The 25,748-nt window shown below is 49.5% G+C and overlaps 1 protein-coding gene across 1 annotated transcript in view; it reads left to right on the forward strand.

Moving 5' to 3' along the window:
• WDR11 (WD repeat domain 11) overlaps nt 1-25,748 on the forward strand; it is a 1,001,187-nt gene that overhangs the window by 952,651 nt on the left and 22,788 nt on the right. The window contains exons 25-27 of the mRNA XM_069611952.1: nt 6,383-6,548; nt 6,662-6,759; nt 7,803-7,948. Coding sequence (XP_069468053.1) covers nt 6,383-6,548; nt 6,662-6,759; nt 7,803-7,948 — 410 coding nt within the window. The remainder of the gene's footprint in view (nt 1-6,382; nt 6,549-6,661; nt 6,760-7,802; nt 7,949-25,748) is intronic.

Consider the following 25,748-nt stretch of genomic DNA (forward strand, 5'->3'; position numbering starts at 1 on the left):
TGATCAGTGGGGTGAACAGCGGGAGTCGGGGGGGGGGGGGGGGGTTAACGCTCGGTTAATTCCCTTTCTCCATTTGCAGAAGAATATTCCTACGGGCCAAGCAAACGAAGCTAGGTGGGCCAGTCCAGTCCGTCATCTCAGCACTACGCATCACATTGGTGGAGACCGCAGCTGTCGAGTTCAGATTGACGCCCCTGTGGGAGCCAGGTGAGCGTAACACAATGATCTAGGTTGCATAAAACAATAACAAAACGCTTTCACAGGAGTGGGACCCACCAGCTAGAGTTGAAAGCAAGGGTAAAGTTAGCTCAAGGTAGGTGGAGGAACCAGACAAAGCATATTAGTGCAGCGCTGCAGTTAAACAGGGCCATTTGACCAGCAGAAAAACAATCCCACAGAGAGGGTGGTGGAGGTGACTAAGGACGTCCCAAACAAATATGGGTCCCAACACACTTCTGGGCACCGTCGACTTCCTACACCAAGGCAGTAAAATGGAAAGATAACAGTTAAGTGGCCCAGAGGCAGTCCCAGCACCGAGGGCCCTGCCAAAATGGAGAGCCAGGGGTTGGAGGGAGGACATCCAGCTGCCAAAAATTCAAACCAGAGCTAAGAGAATGAGACCTAAGAATGGCCAAACATGACGTCAAAATTGTAGCAGTAGCGTTTCAGTGCCCAAATCCTCTCAGGTCAGTAAACCTGTAGATCCCAGAAGCACTCCGAAACATGCAGCTAAACTGAGGGCATCAAGGTCTCTCGTAGATGAGCCACCCACTGGGGCGAATCCAGGGAATTCATCCCTTCTCCCAATTGGGGAGCCACCCCCTTTGACACTGGAGGTGAGCGCACTCCGTAAATCACTCCTAGAGGATTGGGCAAGCAGGATCTCACTGGGGTTGATGCTCCCTTTAAGGGACAAGGACTCCCAATTGAACACATTTTTAACCTCTCTTAACACTAACGTCCCAAATGGGAACTGACAACAATGCTAAAGGAAAGGGACCTTTAAATATTTTTGGTTTGGCTGCTGACCCGCCTTGAAACTGGAACCCCAGGACCAATGGAATGGTGTCTCTCATCGCAGGGAGAGACATGTAAGGGACAAGACCCATACCTGGTGTTGAGGAGCTGGTGTGGAATGAGTTGACCACTGGGAACGGGCCAGACAGAAGGTGGCTGCGTAGAGCAGAAGCTGCTGCAGCAGCATGCAGCTGATGTAATCTGGAGGTAGGACCGCCACACAAACGTATTGGGTGAAGAGCCTGCAGAAGCTGCCGAGCCCAGGAGCGCTGGAAGGCCGAAGCTCCCAGGTCTCTGGAGGCGAGAGACCCACCTCCACTGAAGACTGGTGTGCCCGAACCACGGCACCCAAAGGAAGGAGAAGGTAACCGACGACCCACAAAGCCCGTTTCCACTGCATAAGGAGCAACCACCTCTCCCACTGAAGGCCACCATGGAAAAACAGCTTTGCAGTTCCCAGCAAGGAGCAGGATGAGGGCAATTAAAATCTGCAGCGCTCCAACAGAGACCCAGCAGTAAATCACGCATCCCAGCGGCCCGTCAGCCTATAGAAAAACAAGAGACTAAGAGAAGTACCCAAAGAAATAAGAGAAAGCAATACCTAGAAGGGGCCTGCCAGAATCCAGAAATTAAGCGTACCACCAAAGGGGGTGAACCGAAATCAAATACCCTAAGAAAGGTTGCCAGAAGAAAGAACAGATACACCACAGAGGGGTGTATTTGAAGGATTGATTCCGCAAGAAGGGAATGCCCAGCTAAGAGGCATGAGCTCGGTCCGTACCGGAAATTCAAAGCCACTCAAAGAGGGTGGAGAATCACAATTGCTTACTCTAAAGCAGAGTCAGCAGGTCCAAATGAGACCATAAACCCGTGTTACCGGTATGAGACAGCCCTGGAGGTGTGAGCGACAGACAGTAGAAAAACGAAAGGACGTACAAACCCAGTTTGTGCATTTAGGGGACAAACATTTACCGTTAACGAAAACTTGGTGGAAGGGCACCGGAGTTCTCCCTTCATGTTTATGTTAAAAAGCAAGGAACTTGTTGTTTTGAACTGTACAAGAAAGTTAAAGTCTGGGAACTGTGAACTGTTTGAGAAAGCTAATGGCTGTTAATTCAAAAGGAACGTTTCTAGAGACTTTGTTGGGTGCAGGTCATGCACCAGCCAGCACAAGCCAAGCAAGCGGTAGTAGGAGCACTTATCTGGGCTACGTTTTTTGTATTTTCTTTATTCGTGGTGGGGTCAGTTAGAAAGATTGCATAGGTTTAGACAGAGCACAAAGTTGAGTTGTGTATGACACCCTGACAAGCACCTTTTTGTTATTTTCTCAGAATAGGGAACTTGCACCGTAGCAATAGGGCTAGTTGAGGGCTTAGCTCACGGGCACAGCAGGTGGTCATGCAAGGGTACTGTCTATCCCGTCTATGGTAGCCATCAAGCCTTGCTCTGTTCCGGACCCGCTACTCCAGCAGGAGATGGTTGCACTACCAAAGATGAGTGCCATCCAATTGATACCCCAAGTGAAAAGGAACATAGGGTGGTACTCCCTTTATTCTCAAAAATGCTCAAAGAAGGGCAGAGGTCTGTGACCCCTCTTCGAGGTCCTCAGACAAGTTCAAGATAGTCGCACTCTCGCTAATCCTCCAGGCTTTCGAGCGCTGGGATTGGGTGCTGTCACTAAACCTACAGGATACTTACTTTCATGTGCTAATCTAGCTGAAGCTCAGAAAGTACCCGATGTTCGTATTGGTTATTCTCAGTTCCTGTTCTTCCCTCAGCTCGAAGGTTTTCACCAAGTGGATGGCGATGGTGGCGGCCAATCTCTGGCAGGGGGAATTCATGTTTTTCCCCTACTTGGACGACTGGATGATAAGAGACTGTTCTCTGGGTCAGGTTCTGGACCACCTCGACCACACCTGCCACCTCCTTCACAAACTGAGCTCATCCCTCAAGAAGTCCCTAGTGACAACCTGCCAGACACTCCAGTTCATTGGGACTGGGCAAGGCTTTCCTTCACAGGACAGGCCTCTGCACATCCAACAGATGGTCACCAGATTCCAGAATGCTGGATGCTTGCCAGCCCCAGACCTTTTATGGTTGCTAGGTCTCCTGGCATCCTGTATTTTCCTGTTGCCAGAGGCCCGTCTAAGAATGCGGTCACTCCAGTGGGTCCTTAGATGTCAATGGTCACAGTATCCGTTAGCATGACTGACTTGTTGCAAGTCCTGACCAGAGTTGCACGGGATCTCCTGTGGTGACTCTGAGAACTTGATTGCAGGTGAACCATTTTAGCAACCGTGGCCAAACGCGACTGGTTACAGATGCCTCATTGGAATGTTGGGGCACTCACCTGAACAAGCCGACAGTGAGCTTGATGTGCTCCCTGGCGGAACACCACATACGCCTGTTAGAGTTGAGGGCAAAAAGCACTAATGGCTTTTATTCCCACAATACAAGGGAAAACTGTCCGAATCATGACAGAAAACACAGTGGCTATGCACTTCATCATCAATATAGGTGGTGTGGGGTCACTACCCATGTGCGAGGAGGCAAAAAACAAGAACTCCTTGTCGGCAGTTCAACTGGTCAGGATGAAGTACACAACCATAGATGCCCTGAGCAGGCAGGGCTCGGCCTCTAGCGAATGTGAGCTGTGCCAAGAAGTCCTTTTGGACGTATTCTCCCTTTGGAGGAACCCCTTAGGTGGACCTGTTTCCATCCAGTTCCAATATGAAGTGCAAACTCTTCTGCTTTAGGTAAAGTCTGCCCGAGAGGGGCACTAGGGAATACCTTTGTTGTAGATTGGAATTTCCCATTCCTGTTTGTGTTCCTGCCGATCCACATCATCTCCCAAGTGATTTGGCAGCTGAAGAAGTACCGAATAACTATGTTCCTGATTGGCCCAGATTGGGCCATGAGGATGTGGTACCCGGACCTCCTGGACATGACTCTGCTGCGTCTTCCCCAAAGGGCAGACCTGCTCTCTCAAGAGAGGCCTGGTTCTTCACCCCTGTACGTTTGACTTTTGAAAGGGTGAAGTTTATGATCTGGGACTTTCCGAATAGCGTAATGGAGGTGTTGCTTTCAGCCAGAAGGCAAGCAGCTAAGGCTTTATACTGCTATCATTGGAAGACATTTTGCAGCTGGTGCAGAGCCAGTGGAATCAATACTTTCCTCCGGTACACCTCAAAGGTCTTGTTCTTCCACTTTCACCTTGTCAGGAAAGGTCTACAGATTACCACAGTCAAAGGCCATCTGGCGGCGCTTTCCATCTCAAGGCCACACCCAAACAGGGGTCGTTCTTCACGATTCCCATTGTTACGCAATTCTTGAAAGGACTTACAATTGCCTTTCGCCCGACCCTTTTTGTGGTGCCAACTTTCCTGATGGCATCACTCTTGTCCTCTTAGGCTCCTCACCTGGAAGATTGCTTTTCTCTTGGCAATTTAATCAGCAGGCAGGATCAGCGAGCTGAAGGCCTTGTCGTGAAAGACACTCTTCACGATTTCCATGAACGACAAAGTGATGCTCAGGAGACACCCTTTGTTTCTGTCAAGGTGGTGTCAGAATTTCTGCGTGAGGCTGACGATTTGCTTACCAACTTTTTATCCTCTGCCTCATAACTCTAAGGAGCAGGAGAGGCTAAATAGACTTGACCCCCAAACAGCTTTGAGTTTCTACATAGACAGAACAAGCCCTTTCAGACTGGAAGACCAGTTCTTTGTGGGCTACACTGGCCCGAAGACTGGCAAGGGTGTAATAAAACAGTCTATCACATGATGGATCATATTGTGCGTCTCTGAATGCTATTCTAGAGTGGGAAAATACATCCCCAAAGTCTTCAGAGCACATGCAACATGGAGCATGGGTACTACACCAGCACTCCAAAGGTTAGTCACTATTAAGGATATTTGTCAGGCTGCAACCTCGACCTCTATACATACGTTTGCAAAACACTACTGGGGGTCAGCTCAGGACACCCGCTTTGGCAGAGCTGTCCTGCAGCATGTTCTTATCTGACACCAATGCAGTTCGCTCCTCCCTCCTTCTGATTTGTGATACTTCTATGGGAGTGTATCGAAGATGGAAAAATCCATAGGAGGACAAGATACACTAGAAAAACGAATTTCTTAACCTCCAGTAATGTTCTTTCTGATGGATGTTCCTCCCACGGGTTCCTCGTTGCCCTCCCAGCTTGCCCCTTATTCATGGAGCTCTCTCATGCTACCATCTCCTTCAGTGATATAAGGCACCGCATATATTTTGTGATCCCAAAGGCAGCTGAGCACGGGGGAAGAAACAAGTAACTTGCTTCACAGGGCACAGTGTTGGTATTTGTACCGACGTCGTCACGTCTGGACTCCACGATCACCGTGCTGAGGATTCTCAATGCCAGAAGTGCACAGCGTCTCCTGCTGTCAAAGATTTCCGAGATCTGCTGCCACAGGAGGAATATATCTAAAATAAACAATCCATGTGAGGAACATCCATCAGAAAGAACATTATCAGAGGTTCGTAATTTGTTCATTTTGTTGAGGCTCTGAAGAGTCAATTTCTTACCTGAACTCTGAAGGTTTGAATATGCAAGCAACTGCTAAGTACTCCAATCACACCGTCTGCTTAATAACAGAGCTGAACAGTACTTGAATTCAAGAGTTCATCCTTTCTCTTGTTCAGTACCTTTTCCAGTGGACCAGCCATCTTCCTACTTGCCGGTTGCATCTCATTGTGTCTAATGGAACCGCTGCTGAGGTCCAGGAAACCTGCACTGTCATAACTTTGAATCATCAAACTAAATATGTTTGCTATCTAGCATTCATTTATGGCGATACCGGACTATGTGATTGAGCCCTATACTTAAAATTGGGCCTGTCTTCAATGTGCAGGGGTACGACAACATGCGGTCCATGTCCTCCTCAGCAAATCAGGAACCATTATAACTACGCCATAAACCTGGACTGTTGAAACCATGTCGCTCAAACTCAATTCGGTGACTGTGGCATTTAATTAGGATGCGGGGGGGAGTGTCTGGTGGAGTGATGAGCGAATAACTGTGTATCATCTCACTGAAGTACGCGTGATGTCCATCCTTTTGACACTACAAGATGGCTGCAGTGTTTGAAAAAAGGACCCGCTGGGGAATGCTTGGGATTTACTGTATAATTCAGAGGTTTTGCACCGCCGCATATTTTTCACTTTCTTTGGCCCTTTATTCTCCCAGTTTACTCTTCCAGAATAAGGAAGGTCCTAGGTCTGCGAGCTTAGTGTGGATTCGCTCAGCCTATGATATGATATGATATGATAGGGCATTTATAACGCGCCTATACACAAGTGTTTCAAGGCCTATGTTTTTTCTGCCTTGCAGACAGATCGAGCTGTTCAGCTGCTGCTGGAGACGAGTGCGGACAATGAGCACTATTACTGCGATTCCCTGAAGGCTTGCCTGGTCACCACCGTCACCTCCTCAGGCCCATCCCAGAGCACCATCAAACTTGTCGCCACCAATATGATTGCAAACGGCAAGCTTGCAGGTGAGGCACACGTATTATAGGTCTTGCCTTTACAGATGAGATATTTCTGAGCCCTGACAGTCGCAGGTTTTCGTTCCTCTTCCCTGTCAACCAATCTTTCAATTTTCCTGCAGAGGGGGTGCAGCTTCTCTGCCTGATTGACAAGGCTGCTGACGCGTGTCGTTACTTACAGACTTATGGCGAGTGGAACCGCGCAGCGTGGCTCGCAAAGGTTGGTAGCACATTACTTTTTCCCTCCCCTGATTCTGTTCATCTACCTCAAGAGCTCTCTTCCTCCTTAGCAAGTTAATTTATAAATGCTTGTAAGTTATTAATGCACCCAATGTGAAAAAGATTGTTTCACTATGTAATTAAGTTTAGTTTACTGAGTATTCATATCCTTAACTCTTACAACCCACACCATGACTGATAAGCAAGTGCAAGGTCTCTACGTTTCCTCATATTAGTGCTCACCTGAACATCTCCTTTAATCTTGTGGTTACAGAAGTACTTGTCCAAAAGTTAGTGATGAAGGTGTTAGTTTTAAAATGTGAAACACCTAACTTTAGCCAGCACCAGTTGCAGGGCTGCCAGTGGGCTGGTTGGAGCTGCTTAGGAAAGACCAGATCACACTGAAAAACCAGGGGTGGGCATTTGAGACAGTGAGTTGGTGGGCACAGAGCCAGAACTGCTGAGGAAACCTTTGGGCAGACAAGAAAATCAGGGGGTGGAGTGCTGTGTGGAAACTGGGGACTTAACTGCTGTTCATGGATGGGGTAAAAAGATAAAGCGAGAAGATGACCTGGGAAAGGGAGAGACAAAGACACAGTGATTGCAGGAGAGCAGGGCCTGCAGAGGAGAGTCGGGGAGCGACAGATGGTGGAAACATGGCAGGCAGGTTCTGCCGGGGAGAGTGGCAGAACAGCACAGAGAACAGGAACTTACAAGGTCCAAGTGCAATGTCCATAAACAAATTCGCTTGAAAGGGAAATGGTTTAACGAACATTTAAATTGAAGCACATTTATTCTTCGTCAACTCAAAGAAATTATACCCAAGTTTTGCCGCAGCTTGTATGTGCAGATTTTCAAGCGGAGGCTCACATTGTCTCAAAATAGATATTCTGTTTATTTTCCCTGCCTGTGTTTGTGAAATGTCCAGATGGGTGCCTGTAAACAGGAGATGTCTCCAGGCAGGCTGGGGTCCTTGGAAGATTCCAGCCCAGCTGGGGTCTCTAGAAGTTAATCTTTTTCTGGCTTCGGTTCCCTCTGCTCTAGGTGCGCCTTAATACTGATGAGTGTGCCGAGGTCCTGAAGCGCTGGGTGGACCACCTCTGCTCGCCGCAGGTAAACCAGAAGTCTGCAGCCATCCTGGTCCTTCTGTCGCTGGGCTGTTTCATGCAGGTTGCTAGGATGCTGCACAGGTGAGGGAGAGTGGTTTTGATGTGCTCCTTCATATATGGCACAGTCTTAGAGTTCCATATCTTTTGGTTCATTCTAGTTCCTTATTGATGGGATGAATTTTCTCAGCCCTGTAATTACACTGAGGTGCACTGACACACAGATAGACAGCAAGGTTTTGATCGGCCTTTCCCTGACTTACCTATTGGTTTTTCACAATGCCTACATGTAACGACAGGCCTCAATTTCTATCCGTTACCTGTGATGAGGATGGCTGGTTCTCCTGCTTTTGTGTTGGCTACACACAGAGATTATCAGTAAGGCTTTGTTTGTGCGCAGGGTATCCTGAGGGTTTGCAACCCAACTGATGACCCATTTGGGGAAGAGGATCCTGATCTACTGGGCACATTTCCTCTGGTCATGCAGAAGTCTGGTGTCTTCCATACATGGTAGAGCTTCACCATCCGACTGGTCTTGGCAAGATGCCACGCAGCAGAGGGTAATCTTCAGTCCAGTGTCTTCTTGAGTCCAGAACAGGCTGCCAGTCTGTCCTCTCCATCTTTTATGCTTCTGCCTCGACATGGTGAGGTTGCAGGTTAAATAGGGAATTTGCGAGCCGAATGAACACTCCAGTACGAATCACAAGGGTGTAGCCTTTGAAACTTTTGAAGGCTAAAAAATCAGTGATGGCTCCTTCAAGGCTTTCACCCATGGCGTGGATTCCAGATGCAATCTGTTAAGGAAGCACCTATATCTGGTTCTGGCCACTGTCTTTTCTAGGGCAATCAGATGCTGGGATCAGGAACGCTGCTATCCATGTCACATGCGCTCTGTCATAGGGAATCAAGGGTGCTGTGGAGCCTAGCACTGGATTTCCTTTATGCAGGGGGATCCTGCAGAGCATCCCTCTGGATATAGGAGGATGCACCCCAATATATATATATATATATATATATGTGTGTGTGTGTTTGGGGTTGGCCCCAGCCCCCTAACAGTTGGTCGGGTAATATTTTGGCCAGGTTCGGCATTCCACTCTGGGATGTACTGTGAAAACAGAGAAATAATATGAGGCCGGGAAGCCCAAAAAGAAACACACCAAACCAACACAGGTTATAAAGAAACATACAAGTGCTTTATTTAAAAGCTACAACAGTTACCAAGTCAATTGACAAACGGATAGCTATTCGGCTCTCAGAGTAACATAACGAACTTCAACGAGGGTTCGATGTGCTAGTGAGAGAGAGCGCACATTGGAATACCCAGGCTTTTTATACAATTTGTCTAGCCCTGAGCCAACCCTCTTGTGGGTTAACCATTCTGCGAAACAGGTCTTTGGGTTCCTTGCAAGGTCAATCCTTTAATATATACATTTCGATTAGTTTCACTGATATAGTTGTACATTTACATATAGGTCAACGGTAGGACAAGGTGTCAGTTCGCGACCCCGACAAGTGGCCTGCAGGCATATTAATTATTCATTTGTACGGAGGTCACAACAGCCAGAATCTTACTCAGAATGTCATTCGGCCTCCATTTTGATGTTCAGGGTGACTTCCATATAACAAGAGAACCTAAAATGGCGGCTTAATCCAAGATGGCGACTTACATTACTTTCTCTAAGGTCAAGACCTTGCCGTGGAGTTTGTTCGCACATGATGTATAGACAACTTGGCGTAGGCCAATTCACATACAATTATTACAGTGGGAGGCACAATATTGTTTCTATTCTGACAGTACTGGCGATACTAAAATTTGACCAACCCCACCCATTCACCCTGCATAGACCGTTGTCCAGCCCTGTGCTTTCAGTATAGGCGATTTCCGGAAATTGGCGATTTTGCGATAGTTGGCTCCAGCCCCACAACAGCTGGTGGGTGAAAATTTTGGCCCAAGGTTGACATACCAGTCTCAGGTGTACTGGCGATAGTGAATTCTGACCAACCCCACCCATTCGCCCCGCATAGGTGATTTCGGGAAATTGCAGATTTTGCGACTTTTTCAATAACAGGAAGTTAGGACACAAGGTTGGCATACCAGCCTGGGTTGTACTGGCGATAGTGAGATTGGACAAACTCCACCCATTCGCCCTGCACAGGGGTGGAGCGGGGTCCGGCCCTGTGCTATCAGTACAGGCGATTTCAGGAGATTGCAGATTTTGCGATTTTCAGAAATAGGAAGTTATGACACAATAAAACATACACTAGAACTGCTCTCCTGAAAATCTGTGAGGACCTGCTTGCGAACCTTGACTCCATCTCTCCGTGTGTTCTCATTTTGCTCGATCTCTCTTCTGCCTTTGATACTGTCAACCATGCCATCCTGCTCAACCGTCTCCGCGATAACCTGGGTATCACTGGTCAGGCTCTGGCGTGGCTGACCTCTTTCCTCTCCAATCGACCCTCCCAGGTCCAACTTGGGTCCTTCCTCTCTGACATCTTTTTCTCTACCTGTGGTGTCCCCCAGGGATCTAACCTCTCTCCCTGGCTGTTCAACCAGTATCTGGCACTCCTTGCCCACCGCATCGCCGCTGTCTGCCCCAACTTTCAGTGCTATGCGGATTATACCCAGCTCATTTTCAGGCTACCCTCGGCCGCCTCCTCTCCTTCCCTCATCTCTGACTGTCTGTCTGCTATCCAGGAATGTTGTGCCGCCAATGATCTCTGCCTTAATGCCAGTAAGACTGAGATTCTACTCGTCGGCACACCCACTCCTTCCTTCCCTGCAGCTCTCTGGCCGGCCTCTCTTGGCCCTCTTGCTGCTCTTACCTGCAAGGCAAAAAACCTCAAGGTCACCTTCGACTCCACACTCCCCTTTTCTCCTCACATATCTGACATCTCTAAGAAGTCACACTACCAGCTGCACCTCCTCAGAGGTGTTCTTCCTTTCCTCTCCTTCCCCCAGAAGCTCACTTTCTCCCGGGCCCTGGTTCTCTCGAAGCTGGACTACTGTTACAGCCACTATCTAAATCTGCCTGCCTCTACACTCCGCCCTCTGCAACTTATCCAGAACAGGACTGCGAGACTTGTCCTTGGCCTCAAGCCCAGGGACCGTATCTCTCCAGGACTGAAATCTCTACACTGGCTCCCAGTGGCTGCGAGGATTAAGTTTAAAAAACTCTGCATTGTCCACAAGGCCTTCTGGGGTCTGGGGCCTAAATACCTTCAACTCTCTCTTCCTAAATATCTTCCTTCTCGAGCTCTTCGCTCATCCGCCTCCAACTCCCTCAGGGGCAGCCGCTTCTCCAAGCAACGAGTTGGGGGTAGATCTCTCTCCGCGGCAGGGGCCTCCCTCTGGAACAGCCTTCCTGCCTCCCTTAAACTTGAGGAGAACCATCTCCGGTTCCTGAAGCACCTCAAAACTTTCCTCTTTGCTTCTGCTTACTCTCCCCCTCTCCCCTGCTAATTCTTGACTGAAACTGCACTGAATCTGCAACTGGGCCACTCTCACCGATCCCGGTCCTTGGCCCCGCCACTCTCCACTTGCACTGACAACCCCTGGACTGCGGGACTGTCTCTGTATCCCTACAGCCCCCTTCTCAGCACTTGTTCTGCACTTACCATGCACTTGCCACTAGCTGGCCATATTATTTATTATTCTTCTACTTACCCTGTACTGCACTTTGCCCCCTCAATTCCCCCTTGCACTTTTTCCCTTCCCTCTACGCATGCACTTGCGCGATCTGAATGACACCTGGCCTAGTAGGATCGTTGTCTGTCTTCCCTTTGATCCCCCTCCCTGCCTTGTTGCGCCTTGAAACACTTGTGTATAGGCGCGTTACAAATGCCATATCATATATCATATCATAGTCTTTAGCTGACCCCCACGTTCATGTCATCTACAGACATGTGCAATACCGGGTGGTACCGCTAGTAATAAATAAGCGGTTGTCTACCAGCAACTAGTGGAGTCCATAGAGCTAATACCAAGTGTACGGGCCCTCGGACCTCAGGGCATCGTAACCCCAGGCCCTCTCACGGAACACTTCAGAGACGCGTACCTGTTGCGACCTTGAATGAGTAACCCATCAGCGAGAGTCCAACCAGAGGGGTACAGTGTAGTGTAGGACATCGGACCCCATATCTAAAAGTACACTTTTTCAGTTTGTCTCGGTACTGGCATGCGGCCCCATTCCAAGAGTCTCCCAAAATAGCACCTTTTCCCAGAATATAAGTGCATTGACTCCCATGCTAAGACGCAGCTCTGCCAATGCACAGATCCCACATTTTTGCATTCAGATTTTTTTGGGGGTTTTATATTCCTTCACTAAACCCCTTTCTTGAGAAGACCCCTTTCAACTACAGCAATGATGTATTGTGAATTAGTGTTGTGGTGTAGCGTGAGTTAGGGTTTCATTTGTAGTGACATAGAGATACTTTATTTGGACAGAGTTTGTATTTAATGGCATTCCTAACCTTGGTACCTTTTGACCCAGTTTGTACCTTAATGATGGCCCTCCCAACAAAGATAAATTTCACATGTTTATAGTTGGTGACCTTAACTCATTTTTAAAACAGTTTCCTTTTCATCCAAATGTAGGCAATCAAAAACTATTAGTAATATTTGTTTTGCAACATCAGAGAAAATCTTATCTTGTTTTTTCCTTATATCTATTTTAGTTGGCTGGACATCTGTACCATAGCTAACACATGTCCCCGAGATAAAATGCCTGAAGACTTTCAACTGTGCTTTTTAATCTCTGCCTTGTCCATAAGGACTGCATTGTCTGCAGAAAGTAAGAGTGTTGTGTCCTGGTCTCGCACCCTCTAGACATCGGCTTTCAGGGTTTGTGATTTGCTCTTAATAATGTATATTAATCGGTGGGACCAGTACAAACCCATGTGAAACAGGGAAGCACCCTGTGTCCTCCGACCCTGTTTGTGGCGCACTTGGGCACAGTTATCCCTCAGCATGAAGTGGGTTTGAATCCTGATCCCGTGCTTCGAAAGCACCTGCTGGCATATTAAGCGTGTTATAAAAGAACAATGATCATTATAATTATAGTCGGTTTGCATTAATTAAATCAATGTCCTTCTCAGATCCTGAACCGACTCCCAGCTTAGTAGAACTGAGGGTGCAAACGCTGAGTTTACGAGCAAATACCAGACATAGAAGAGCAGGCAAATGGCGGGATGGCTTGCTGCAGCGCTCTGTAATGCATCAAGGACACCGTCAGCTTGAGATCTCGGCTCGCTGAAGCAAAGGCATCCGCCATCTTAATCCAGAGGAGGAGGAGCGTTGTGTCTGGGGAGAGGTCATGGAGCGTTGTGTCTGGGGAGAGGTCATGGAGCGTTGTGTCTGGGGAGAGGTCATGGAGCCGTTGTGTCTGGGGAGAGGTCATGGAGAGTTGTGTCTGGGGAGAGGTCATGGAGCGTTGTCTGGGGAGAGGTCATGGAGCGTTGTGTCTGGGGAGAGGTCATGGAGCGTTGTGTCTGGGGAGAGGTCATGGAGCGTTGTGTCTGGGCAGAGGTCATGGAGCGTTGTGTCTGGGGAGAGGTCATGGAGCGTTGTGTCTGGGGAGAGGTCATGGAGCGTTGTGTCTGGGGAGAGGTCATGGAGCGTTGTGTCTGGGGAGAGGTCATGGAGCGTTGTGTCTGGGGAGAGGTCATGGAGCGTTGTGTCTGGGGAGAGGTCATGGAGCGTTGTGTCTGGGGAGAGGTCATGGAGCGTCGTGTCTGGGCAGAGGTCATGGAGCGTCGTGTCTGGGCAGAGGCCATGGAGCGTCGTGTCTGGGCAGAGGTCATGGAGCGTCGTGTCTGGGGAGAGGTCATTTATGTTGCCGTATCAGAGCCGGCATGACTGACGCAGATATCTTCTTTTTCTGAGATTATTTAAGGACTTTCCATTGAGTTTGTTTAAAAATGGGTATTTTTTTCAATGACATCTGAACTCTGCCACTGCCCCCACACAGTTCTCGGTTAAGAATGTGTAATTATCTAAACACACTCCTTTTTCAGAATAACTTAAGTTCGTTTTAATTACGCAGTGCTCTGCTAGGATTTCTTGCCCTCCTCCCAAACTTCAGAATACCCCAATGAAAATGGACCTGTTCATCGTTCACAGATGGCCTCAGAAATCGACAGTCAAAGGGGATAGGTTTACAGTGCTTTATTAGTATTTTAAACAAATGCCATGTGAAGGCTGGTACGTTTTAAAACTAAGGGGGTTTCTGTTGCACCCTCGACCTTCCCTACCGCACCCTCGACCTTCCCTACCGCACCCTCGACTTTCCCTACCGCACCCTCGACCTTCCCTACCGCACCCTCGAACTTCCTGCCACGCTCTCGACCTCCACGTGGGCCCCCTTCACCGTAGCCCAGGGGTCCCTAACCACCAGAATGTCCCCAATGTATTCTAAAGCATGGGTAACCCCTATTGTCTAGGTTTTATCTGGGAGATAAACGTAAAGGCCTATTCGGTTTCACACCCTCATGGATTTTCTAAATGATTCTCTTCCTTTTGTCAGTAGAATGATTTCACTGGGGGTTTATCCACTTGTCTCTGTGCTCTTTGACAGTATCTGCAAGTACAAGCCACCAATCCTTTGCTGGCACTGAGACCGTCATTGAGACATCAAGTCGAGGACATCGACCGATTGCCACTTTGAGCCAACTGAACATGTGCAGCACTAAACCTAACTTTCCGCCTTTCCTCTCAATTAGACCGGTCAAGCCTAGAAGCTGCCCCAACGCAAACATCTCCTGCCTTTCTCAAGCTTCTTCGAGCCATGAGTCATGGCTGCTTATCGCACCGCTTTGTTGAATTCTGTCAAGCCAGCTTGCCTCCTGAAACCTAACTCGTAACACCGGAACGCCCCCTGAACCCTGGCTTAATGGTGTAGAGACCCTGAAAGAAGACATCACTATTCCAAATTAGTTGTTCTGTCTCCCTGGCCGTGTTCTGTGGGTTCTCTTGATAAATAATACCCCACTTTATGCCTTAAAGACATATTCTTGTGTTGTGCTTGACTTTCTGCAAAACTATTTACATGCAGAGCCCTGTTGTTCAGTACCCAGAAATCCCTTTTAGCATAGTCTATATTCTCTGTGTATTTCGCTACAGGTGTGGGTTGTTTTTTGTTTACTTTTGGTTTAATTAAAGTCTTATATTTTATAGAACCTTTATTGGACATTTCTTTGATTCTGGTTCTTACCGTACCATCATTTTAGATGCTTTTATGCTGGCTCGCACCCACCAGAAGAGCGTTGCCTGCGCTCGGCCAATGCTAGTGTAACAGGGGAAGTAGTACTCCTGCGGGGCAGTAACCATTTTCGTCACGTATCCAATAATGGCATGGTAACCAAAAAAATATGCAAAAAGTTCCTAAAAATGCGAACAAAAGTACTCAGTCATTTCTACTTTGTCATTTTCTAATTTGTTTTTTTCTACTGTAAGGAAACCAACAGTAAGACGACAGACACAAGTGATCACAGTTCAACGGTGTTTATCGACTTAAAAAGAGTTGGAAAAACACCTTTCGAGGGGATTGGGTCCTCCGACGTATTCCATATATATGACCGTAATCACCACATCTGTGCTGCTTCGGAAATTCTTTCGGCGTCTGCGTCCTACGTCGATACGCCGTCCTCGAGGACCTCCTCCGACGGCCGACGTCACCAGATGTTATAAGTAGGACGCACGACACCCGTAGCCTCGGTTCCGTTTTTTCCGCGAACGTGTTCGCTTCGGAGATCTCGGCGTGCCTCGACTCTTTGCTGGTCTTTCTCGGTTCTTCGAACTTGTTCGTATTGTGAAGTATATTCTTCGTGAAGCTTCCACCCCGCGTCCGGGCTTCAAGAAGTGTGGGGACTGCAGGCAGGTCCAAGATGTCGGTGACGGACTCGCACAACGCCTGCCTCTGGTGCCTCAGGGAGGTCCACGACACGGATGATTGTGTCGACTGCCAGTCGCTTATGTGCAAGGCCTTGCGGTAACGTAAGAAGAAGCTGTCGGTCTGTAAGGTGTTCAAGCCCCGGAAGGCGAGGTCCCCTGGGCTTTCGACGGACGATTCGAGGGGCGACTCTCCCCATCGTAGTCGTGAGTCTAGGGGGTCTCGGTCCCGGAGTGGGTCCCGCCGCTCCTCTTCCTCTTCAAGGCTCACCCAGAAGCGCCGTCATCAGTCGCCTTCCCCGTCCTCTTCCAAGGACTGCGTCCATCAGCGGGTTTCTTATCCCACCAAGCGATCCTCTCCGGGAAGGCAACTTTGGCGATTCTTGAATCGCAGGGCTCCGGTCCGTCCACGCCTCCGAGAGGGATCGGTCATGATCGTACTGGAGACACTGCTCGTATGCCTTCAGGCTTGGGTGGTTGGCACAATTCGCGGGAGAGGTCCCGCTCGGACAAGGGGAATCGTTCCAGTCATGCCCGTTCCAGGTCCCGGTCCTAGACGCGCTCGAGCCTGTGTGCACCTGTGAAGTCTTCGAAGAAGATGTCGACGCCGGTGGCACCGAGGTTGTCGACGGACTCTCTCGAGGCTCCGCCTTCGAGGAAGTCGTCAACGCCATCGGCACCCAGGCTGTCGAAGGACACCCTCGGGGCACCGCCCTTGAGGCCTGTGTCGAAGCCGTTGTCGGTTCCGTGCTCGCCGTCTATTCACTCGACGTTGACGCCGGTTCGCTCGACGCCTTTCGAGGCTGTGGTGTCGGAGGTACCCAGGGGCATGGGGGAACCCCCTGGAAAGGCTCTGGCCAAGGCAAAACATGTCTTTCTCCCCTGTTCAATGCCCACTTTCCAGCCTATGGATTATATTTCCGAGTTGGATGAGGGTTCTGATGATGGGTTGGTTCCGGACACGGTACCAGATGAGATTCTTTCAGGTCATAGCCAGATTGAGGACTTGCGTCAGTCACTGCATGACGCCAGCGGTCTGGACACCTCTTCGGAGGCGGAGTTCTGTAGGCCTGAGCCTGGCACCCATGCCGAGTCATCGTACCGGCGCCTTGGGGTGGTTGGCGCCCCCAGTTGATTTTGTGCAGGATGACGTTATGGATATCCTCGATCAAGGTCCACCCACTGACCCGGTACTGCCATTCCATATGGCTCTGCAAAGAAGGGTGGCGGTGGCTTGGACTGCTCCGGAGAGTCTCCCGGCAGTGGGCAAGTCTTTGCCGCGAAAATAACGCCCAGCCAGTAGTGACCCCTGCTACTTGTCCAAGCACCCTACTCCGGAGAGTTTGGTGGTGCAGGCGACTACGGCCCCAGCAAAGCAGGCGTCAGACCCTACCATCCCTCCTGATAGGGACGACAAGCGTTTTGACAGCTGGGCGAAGAAAGTGTTTTCTGCAGGGGGTATGCCGCTTCAGGCCTCCAACTCCATATGTGCCTTGTCACGTTTCACGCACATTCTGTGGAACTGTGTTTCCTTGGCGGCTGAACATATTCCCGGAGGGGACGAACGGGATGGTTTCCTTGCCATGGTTCAGGATGGCAAGGATGCCATGTGTGAGGCCGTCCAGTCGGGTTTGGACATGGCAGATTGCGTCAGCCGGTCCATGGCGGCGAGCACCATGATACTCAGGTTTGCGTGGTTGCGGAAGTCGGGGGTTTGCTCCTGATGTGCAGGCCCGGCTCCTCAACATGCCCTTTGATGATGTCCACCTTTTTGGCAGCAAGGCTGACGAGAACCTTGAGAGGTTGCAGACCTGAAAAGCTGCAGCGCAGTCGTTGGGAATGCTGCAGCTCGCCAGCCTCCGCCTTTTCGTCCTAGGGGACAGCAATGGAGGGGAGGTTCCTTTTGTTATTACTCATCCTTTGGTAAAGCGAAAGGAGCTGCTAGTCAAAGGGGCCACCGCAGGAGTGCCAGAGGTGGAAAACAAGGTACTCGAGGTGCCAAGGCCGCTCGGGCTGTTGCCTCCTTGCCCTCAGGCAACGCCGCAGCCGCTTCAGCTCAGTCATGAGGCCATGTCCCATGGTTTTGCCGGTTGGGGGAAGGCTGGCGCAGCATCTTGCAGAGTGGCACAGATGTGTGGGTTCTGGAGATCATAACCCGCGGCTACTGTCTTCCTTTTCGGCAGAGGCCTCGGGACAATCCACCGGGGAATCTCTCTTTGAAGAGTCCGGATCCGCTCCTTGCGCAGGAAATTCAAGCCCTGCTGGAGAAAGGCACCATAGAACTGGTGCCTGTAGCGGAGAGGAACAAGGGATGGTATTCCCTTTATTTTTTGATTTCCAAGAAGTACGGGGGATTGAGACCCATCATGGACTTGTGCGGGTTGAACAAACTCCTCAGGAAGGACAAGTTCAAGATGGTTACTCTCTCTCGTCCTCCAGGCCCTTCCACTTCAGGACTGGTTGGTGTCTCTCGACCTCAAGGACACTTATTTTCATGTGCTGATACATCCAGAGCACAAGAAGTACCTGAGGTTCGCAGTTGGCGACTCACACTTTGTTTCGGGTCTTGCCGTTCGGATTGACCTCCGCCCGAGGGTCTTCACCAAGCTCATGGTAGTGGTGGCAGCGCACCTCATGAAAGCGGGGATTCACGTCTACCCCTACCTGGACGATTGGTTGATCAGGGCGCGCTCTCCCGAGCAAGTCCTGGATCATCTGTCCGTCACCTGCCACTCCCTTCACAAGCTGGGCTTCTCCCTCAACTTAAAGAAGTCCCATTTGACACCAACTCAGAGGCTCCAGTACATCGGAGCAGTGCTCGAAACGTCCCTGGGGCAGTGTTTTCCTCCCCAGGTGAGGGCTCATCACATTCAGCAGATGGTGCACAAGTTTCAACTTGCCCAGAGTCTCCCAGCGTTCGAGTTCTTGAAACTGCTCGGCCTCATGGCATCCTGCATTCTTTTGGTGCCAGAGGCCAGGTTGCGGATGAGATCTTTGCAATGGGCACTCAAGCTCCAGTGGTCTCAGTCCTCCGGCAGGATGTCGGACCTTGTTCAGGGGCCGTCCTCGGTCGTCCAGGACCTTCTGTAGTGGGCCGACGAAGGCAATCTGATGAGAGGGGCTCCATTTTGGCTGCCCTGGCCGGAGGTGACGATCGTGACGGACGCATCCCTCACGGGATGGGGAGCTCATGACAACGAGTTGACAGTCAGCAGTCGTTGGTCTCTGTCGGCATCCAGACTCCATATCAATCTGTTGGAGCTGAGGGCCGTCCGGCTAGCCCTGAAGGCTTTTCTGCTGACTGTGCGATGAAAGAATGTCCTGATCCTGACGGACAACACGGTGGCCATGCACTCCCTCAACAAAAAGGGGGGCAGGGTCACTTCCTCTGTCCAGGGAGGCGATGCAGCTCTGGTTCTGGGCGATCCAGCAGGAAGTTTCGATCTCGGCAGTTCATCTGGCCGGAGACGAAAACGAGACAGCGGACGCTCTGAGCAGGCAGAGCGCGATCTCTCACGAGTGGGAGTTGGCTCAGGAGATTCTCCTGGAGATCTTCGCCCTTTGGGGATCAAGTGAATCTCTTTGCCTCCAGTGGCAACCGGAAGTGCGAGAGGTTCTAATCGCGGGAGTTTCCTTCAAAAGGAGCCTTAGGAGACGCGTTCGTGGTGGAGTGGTCATTCCCACTGCTGTACGCGTTTCCTCCAGTCCCCGTCATCCTGCAAGTACTGTGGAGGTTACGGAGGTTCGGTTCCTGGATGATCCTCATTGCTCTGGCGTGGGCCCGGAGGACGTGGTACCCGGACCTTCTCGACTTGTCCATCTGTCCTCCATGTCGTCTTCCCTACCGAGGCGATCTGCTCTCATGGGAGTGGGGTCAGGTTCTCCATCCAGAGGTCAGATCCCTCAACCTTCATGCTTGGTTTCTGAAAGGTTTAGGTATAGGGATTGGGACCCCCCTGAAGACGTGATGGAGGTGTTGCTCTCGGCCAGACGGCCCGCAACAAAGTCCCTGTACCGTTGCCATTGGCGTAAGTTCTGCGACTGGTGCAGGGTTAAGAATGTGGATCCTTTTGCATGTGACATTCCCATGGTTCTGTCTTTTGTGCTTTCTTTGGCCCACAGGGGCCTTCAAGTGGGTACCATTAAAGGTTACCTGGCGGCGCTGTCCATATTTAAGCGCTCGTCTGAAGAGTGTTCCTATTTTGAAATTCCTTTACTTTCTCAGTTTCTGAAAGGGCTCACTAATGTGTTTCCTCCGTCACCTTTCCAGGTGCCCGGTTGGGATTTGAACCTTGTTCTCAAGTTTCTGATGGGTGCTCCGTTTGAGCCTCTGCATTCATGCCCTTTGAGACTGTTAAGAGTTAACTGTATTTTTGGTTGCGGTCACTTCCGCTCGCAGAGTGCGTGAGTTACAGGCACTTTCAGTTCAGCCACCCTTCACTGTGTTTCATAAGGATAGGGTTGTCCTTAGAGTTTGTCCTTCCTTTCTTCCGAACGTGGTGTCGAAATTTCATTTAGGCCAGAAGGTTGCTCTTCCGGTGTTTTATCCTCCTCCACATCCTGGTGGGGAAGAGGAGAGGCTCCATAGGCTTGATCCTAGGAGAGCATTAAGCTTTTAGATTTCACGCATGTCCCGGGTCAGAGTGGACGATCTACTCTTCATTGGTTACGCTGGAAAGCGTTTGGGACAAGCTGTGACGAAACGAACTTCGTCTCGCTGGATTATTCTGGCTATTTCTGAGTGTTACCGCTTGTCAGGTAAGGACCCACCGGTCGGCTTGCGGGCCCATTCTATCAGGCGTATGGCTGTCTCTACTGCCCTACTGAGGGGTGTTCCTATTCGTAACGTCTGTGGTGCAGCCACCTGGGCTTTGGTACATACTTTTGTACGTCACTACTCCCTTGATTCCATCCGTGGGCAGGATCTGGCCTTTGGCAAGGCGGTCCTTTGCTCCGCAATTTGATTGGGCATTCTAAATTTCTGTATTCTAAATTCTTTTCCCACCTCCTTGCATTGGTACTGCTTTGGGAGTCTGTCATAGATATGATATACGTCGGAGGACCCAATCCCCTGGAAGAACAAGTTACTCTCTTACCTGGTAACGTTCTTTCGATGGGATGGTCCGACGACGTATTCCATATCGCTCCCTCCCTGCCTTCCCCGCTACAGAATTTCTTATGCGATTGCAGCGTACGTTTCCGCAAGGCTTTGTGTGGTCAGACTGGCAGAAGACTGGTGCCACACGTTCTGGGAATACACTACAACTGAGGCTACGGGCGTCGTGCGTCCTACTTAGAACATCTGGCGACGTTGCGGCCGTCGGAGGAGGTCCTCGAGGACGGCACATCGACGTAGGACGCACACGCCGACAGATTTTCCGAAGCAGCACAGCTATGGTGATTACTGTCATAGATATGGAATACGTCGTCGGACCATCCCATCGAAAGAACGTTACCAGGTAAGAGGGTAACTTGTTCATCTAATCCTAAATCTACAGATGGGAGCAAGCTACGACCATCAAATAATAATAAGTGTTGGCAAAGTGTTGGCCTGCCTTGGAACCTTGCTGTAGCTACTTCTGTTGTGCTGCCTGCAGTGTACATCGAGTCTGCCTTCCATTTCTTTCCAAGAAGGAGGGGCTATGTCCTTAAACACTCCACTTCCGACACGGAGCATCGCAGAGTGTTTGCGGAGGGTCAGTGGTGGCCGGTGTTGGAAGGCTTGCTGCGGTCTGCGGTGGACAACGTTGGAAATGGAGCCATTATCATCCCAGGATCCGTAGTGAAGCCAGGTTGCAACTAAATGGAGGTAAAGTGGGTGTGGGACGGTGCAGGAGGTGCCAACGGGTTGGTCATCTCTCCTAAAGTTATTCCCTACAATACCAGCGGAGGGAACCAGTATGTCTACTCCCCCAGCTCACTACTGGGGCCCCAGGCATTGGCCCCGGATTCAAAGAACCAGGGAAGGGCCTGCCCGTCTTTATGAACAGCGCATGTGCGCACTAACCTAACCGACTCTGCACCATATCAGGTAATATTATCCCAATAAAAAATGTTGCCATACATATAGTCGCCAGGAAACTGCATAGGCAACATTATTCATGGGGACAATATATGGGGTAAATGGGAACTGGGGATGCGGGGGTGTCAACCGCTCCACTTAAAAAATGTGGGGCTTGCAGGGGTGTCCCCCGCAGGTTTCAATTGATAATGTCACTGCAAAAAAAGGGGCCATTCTTGCATGGCGACATTTTTGCGGGGACATTATCACATGCAACCTTCTGCACTTGCAGGAACCAGTTCTATATAGGCAGAGTTTTGTGAGCTCTCGTATGGATGCCCCACCAACATGCCTTTAACTCCCTCAAGCAGCAGGCTTGAGGCCTCTGGACCGTGCAAGGCACGTTTGCAACTCTGGACCGATGTTGTCTCGAGCAGGGAGAAAGCCCGCGGTGCGTCACATTTGGAGGGAGACGTTTCGGACTGTTCGGTTCCACAAGTCAATGCCAAGCTCTTGCTGATGGATACACCCAAGGACCTGAACATGGTGTGCGTTTATAAAGCCCAATAATTGGACAAATACCACGGTGCCTGGGGTTTCCCTGGCCACAAATGGTGGTGGTGCACAACTGAAACCAAGGAGTAAGTCATTTTCAGAAACCAAGACAATCAAATGGCATTTTAGAGCAAGGGCTCCGTCTCAGCTGCTGGAAAAAACAACAGTCTCCCTTCCATCAGAGGAAGAGTGAGGTAACGTTATCAGATGTGGACTTATTGGCTGGCACAGATCAGTGTGTTGGCTCACAGGAGAGGATCCCCCAAAGTTTAACCAGAGAAGTGAGTATGGGGGGGGGCGCAAATCGGCATAGAGAATGAGGAAAATATTACTACCACAGAGTCTGCACTGGACCGAAGGCTGTTTGTACCAACGGCGACCTCTGGCCCGCCTGACATGGGGGCTTTGGCAAGTGAAGAGCTGGAGGTGCAGCTGGTGTCCCCGCGGAAGAACTCAGCGGCCCCCCAGATGCTAACTAATGAGTAAGACCTGGACAGAGGTGAACAAACCCGGAGAATTAACGCAAGCCTTGGCAGCCCGCCTTGTAAAAAACATTGCAACATTAACCCTTCAACTGAGCATGAACGCTGCTGCTAGGGGTGAGAAAAGGTGCATCAGAGATGTTGAAGATGACTTGATCCATGACCCAAGCGCCCTGCAAAAAAAGTTGAAACTAGGACGGGTCCCCAGTATAGTGGGACAAACAAAGGGCTATCCTTCGAAGCAGGCAGAGAGGGTCTTGAGCAAGGCCAATGAAGACCGGCCGCAGGAGGCTAAAAGGGTCAAATCCCCCCGCCCGCTGAGTTCCAGTGATGATTCGGAAGATTCGGAGTCGGATGCACCAGAAAAAGATAATTCTTGTCAACTAAAGAAAAGGGCAGGGAGGGTCTTTGTCCCTTCAGGATTTCAGGTGCTTCAGGATACTGAGCAAGAAGAAAACCAACACAAATGGGAGGCCCAATGTGCCCAACTTCAGGCTTCAATTGGGTCAGTAGTTTCCATTACCTTGTCGCCTTTTCTAAAAATATATGAAACTCTTAATGAGAACTACAAGGACCAGTCTATCCTATTGGCGCTGATGCACTCGAAATTCATTTTCATAGAATCCCATATTGAAGCATCAAGGGAAAAAAGATCAAAAGAAAAGTAGTCGGAAATAGTGATATTTTAAATACTAATTTAACTAATTGAGGATGCAAGAGAGGACAAAAGACCTTCCTAGCATGCTTATATATAACGTCTAACCCTTTACAATCACCTTCAGGCCATTTGGAAAGGATCGCAGTAGAGCAGATTTTCGGGTGTCGGCTGATATTAGAGAAAATGTACAAGCGGCATCATGCAGCGGTCTGGGACTCTTGCAAGACCAGGCCCTTCTCAGACACATATAGACACCTGTATGCCTTCTACCATTGCCAGGTTGCCTGTAATCGACATTCAGAGTGTCAGAATTGACTGATACTGTTAGACTTGCTAAAGCAACCGTGAACGGGCAGTCGAACTCTGATCCTTTTCTGGTTTTTGATAAGGACTCCCATAAAGTTCAAAAAACCTCACTGAAATTGAAAGGAAAAAAAAGCGAAGTACCAAGAAAAAAAGTTGCAAAATCATCATATCTAAAGCTACATGTGGGAGAGGCACTAGAAACTTTATTTGAAATGTAAGAACGGTTTGTCACCCCCTCGAGCTGTCCCCCAGCATGTGAAAAACATATGGAGGATTCCAAAAAATTGCCCTTCTCAAATGACGACTGGAGCGAAAAAAAACAGTACTGGTTGGCTAGCAGAAGGGGAAACTTTGGATCCAGAAGTTGAGGAAGATTCCCTGCTGCAGTTGTCGACCTACGAGGACTACGAATCGGAAGACCAGGAGGGAAGACTCACGGTCCAACTCTACAACTTGTTGGGAGAGACGAGACAAGCAAGTAATGGCACCTCAAACAAAAAAATAAACAATTTGAAACCTTAGAGGACAAGAGGGAAAAATGGCCTTGAAGTGGGCCTCAGTAGAGAGAAAATCCACGGTGATGGACAAAATGATTGAGCGTTCCAGCAGGGATCGTCAGCCTCGACTGCAGGGAAAGGCAAGCCACACTAAGAACAGGCTGCGAGGGACTCCTCAACCTCGCCTGGCGGGGAATCGTTCACTAAAAATGCCCAAGGGCCCTCCAGAAGGTATTTCTGGAGAGAGTACTTAAGGCGGATGATGGTCTCATATTGGACCAAGCCAATATTATGGGCCCTCTACATAACCTCCCCCAACTAAGAGTCATCAAATCAAAAGACATAAAGATAGTGGACTTCCTGAATGAACAAGAAAATGATAGGGTACGTCCGCACATGGCCTCTTCATCTTTGATAGCCCTTATGTTGAAAGCCAACAATGATTTGAGGGCCTTTGACTTTGACCTGCAAGAGTGTGATTCATCGGCTAGCCACGATCCAGAATCCAACCAGAGCGCTGTAAAAGAAGAGTCGAGAACTAAACAGAAAATGTCCCATGGAGGGGGATGTAGAGACTCCCCTGCAGTCCTTTATGGCCCTAAGGCCCTGAGGATCACCATAAAAGGAAAGACGAAAGAGAGATCACAAGAGAACCTCTCTATGGGTGAAGACCTGATGAAAGGGATCTCAAAAGAGGAATTATAGGACTAGTTATCGAGAGCACTAGCTGAACCTGCTAATGACTAGAGTGAGAATGGACAAGGACTGGAATTCCTCCAGATTGGATCTTGGAATACCAGGTGCTTTGCCCATCTGCTCTGATCCCTGGACCCTAGATTGGCCAAATTGGACATTTTATGTATCCAAGAATCATGGTTGATGGATATATGGGATACCTGAACCAAGCGACCAAGGGACTGAAAAGTTGACCCAGTTCCGGGTTATTGACGTTGGTGAAAAACAACTCTATGGGAAAGGTTTTGAGGGTTGTAGATCCTAACCTGCTGATTTAAATCTTAATAATAAAATTTGAGGAAACCCCTAATCCCATCGAAAGGACATTGGTCCTTTTTAACCTTTATTGGAATTCCAACGCCAAGGACCTGAAATCCTTCATCTCTATGGTAATGAAACGGAATGGCAATTTCAGTACTCAAGTAGTAGACCCCTGGATTGGTATCTGTGGCGACATGAATATTGATTGTCTCTCAACCGTTTTGAGAAGAAATACAGGAGATGGGAAGATCCTGCAAAAAAGAAATGGACAGGATGCCACAGTGGCAAGATGAATCTCATAAAGGGGACTTGCACAAGGTAAACGGCCAAGTAAAGGGAGGCCTAGAGGGGCCAAACATGGCACTCTGCCTTTTCAAGTGCGACATTAGACTACTTTTTTGTGACAGGTCACATCTTCGCAAGGGTGACATCGATGAAAGTGCTTCCAACTAAACAAAGTGATCACATCCCCATGATTCTAACTTGTTTCAGACCAGTCTG

The sequence above is a fragment of the Ambystoma mexicanum genome, chromosome 8 (genome assembly GCF_040938575.1).
Source record: "Ambystoma mexicanum isolate Mex_15411 chromosome 8, UKY_AmexF1_1, whole genome shotgun sequence".
NCBI lineage: Eukaryota > Metazoa > Chordata > Amphibia > Caudata > Ambystomatidae > Ambystoma > Ambystoma mexicanum.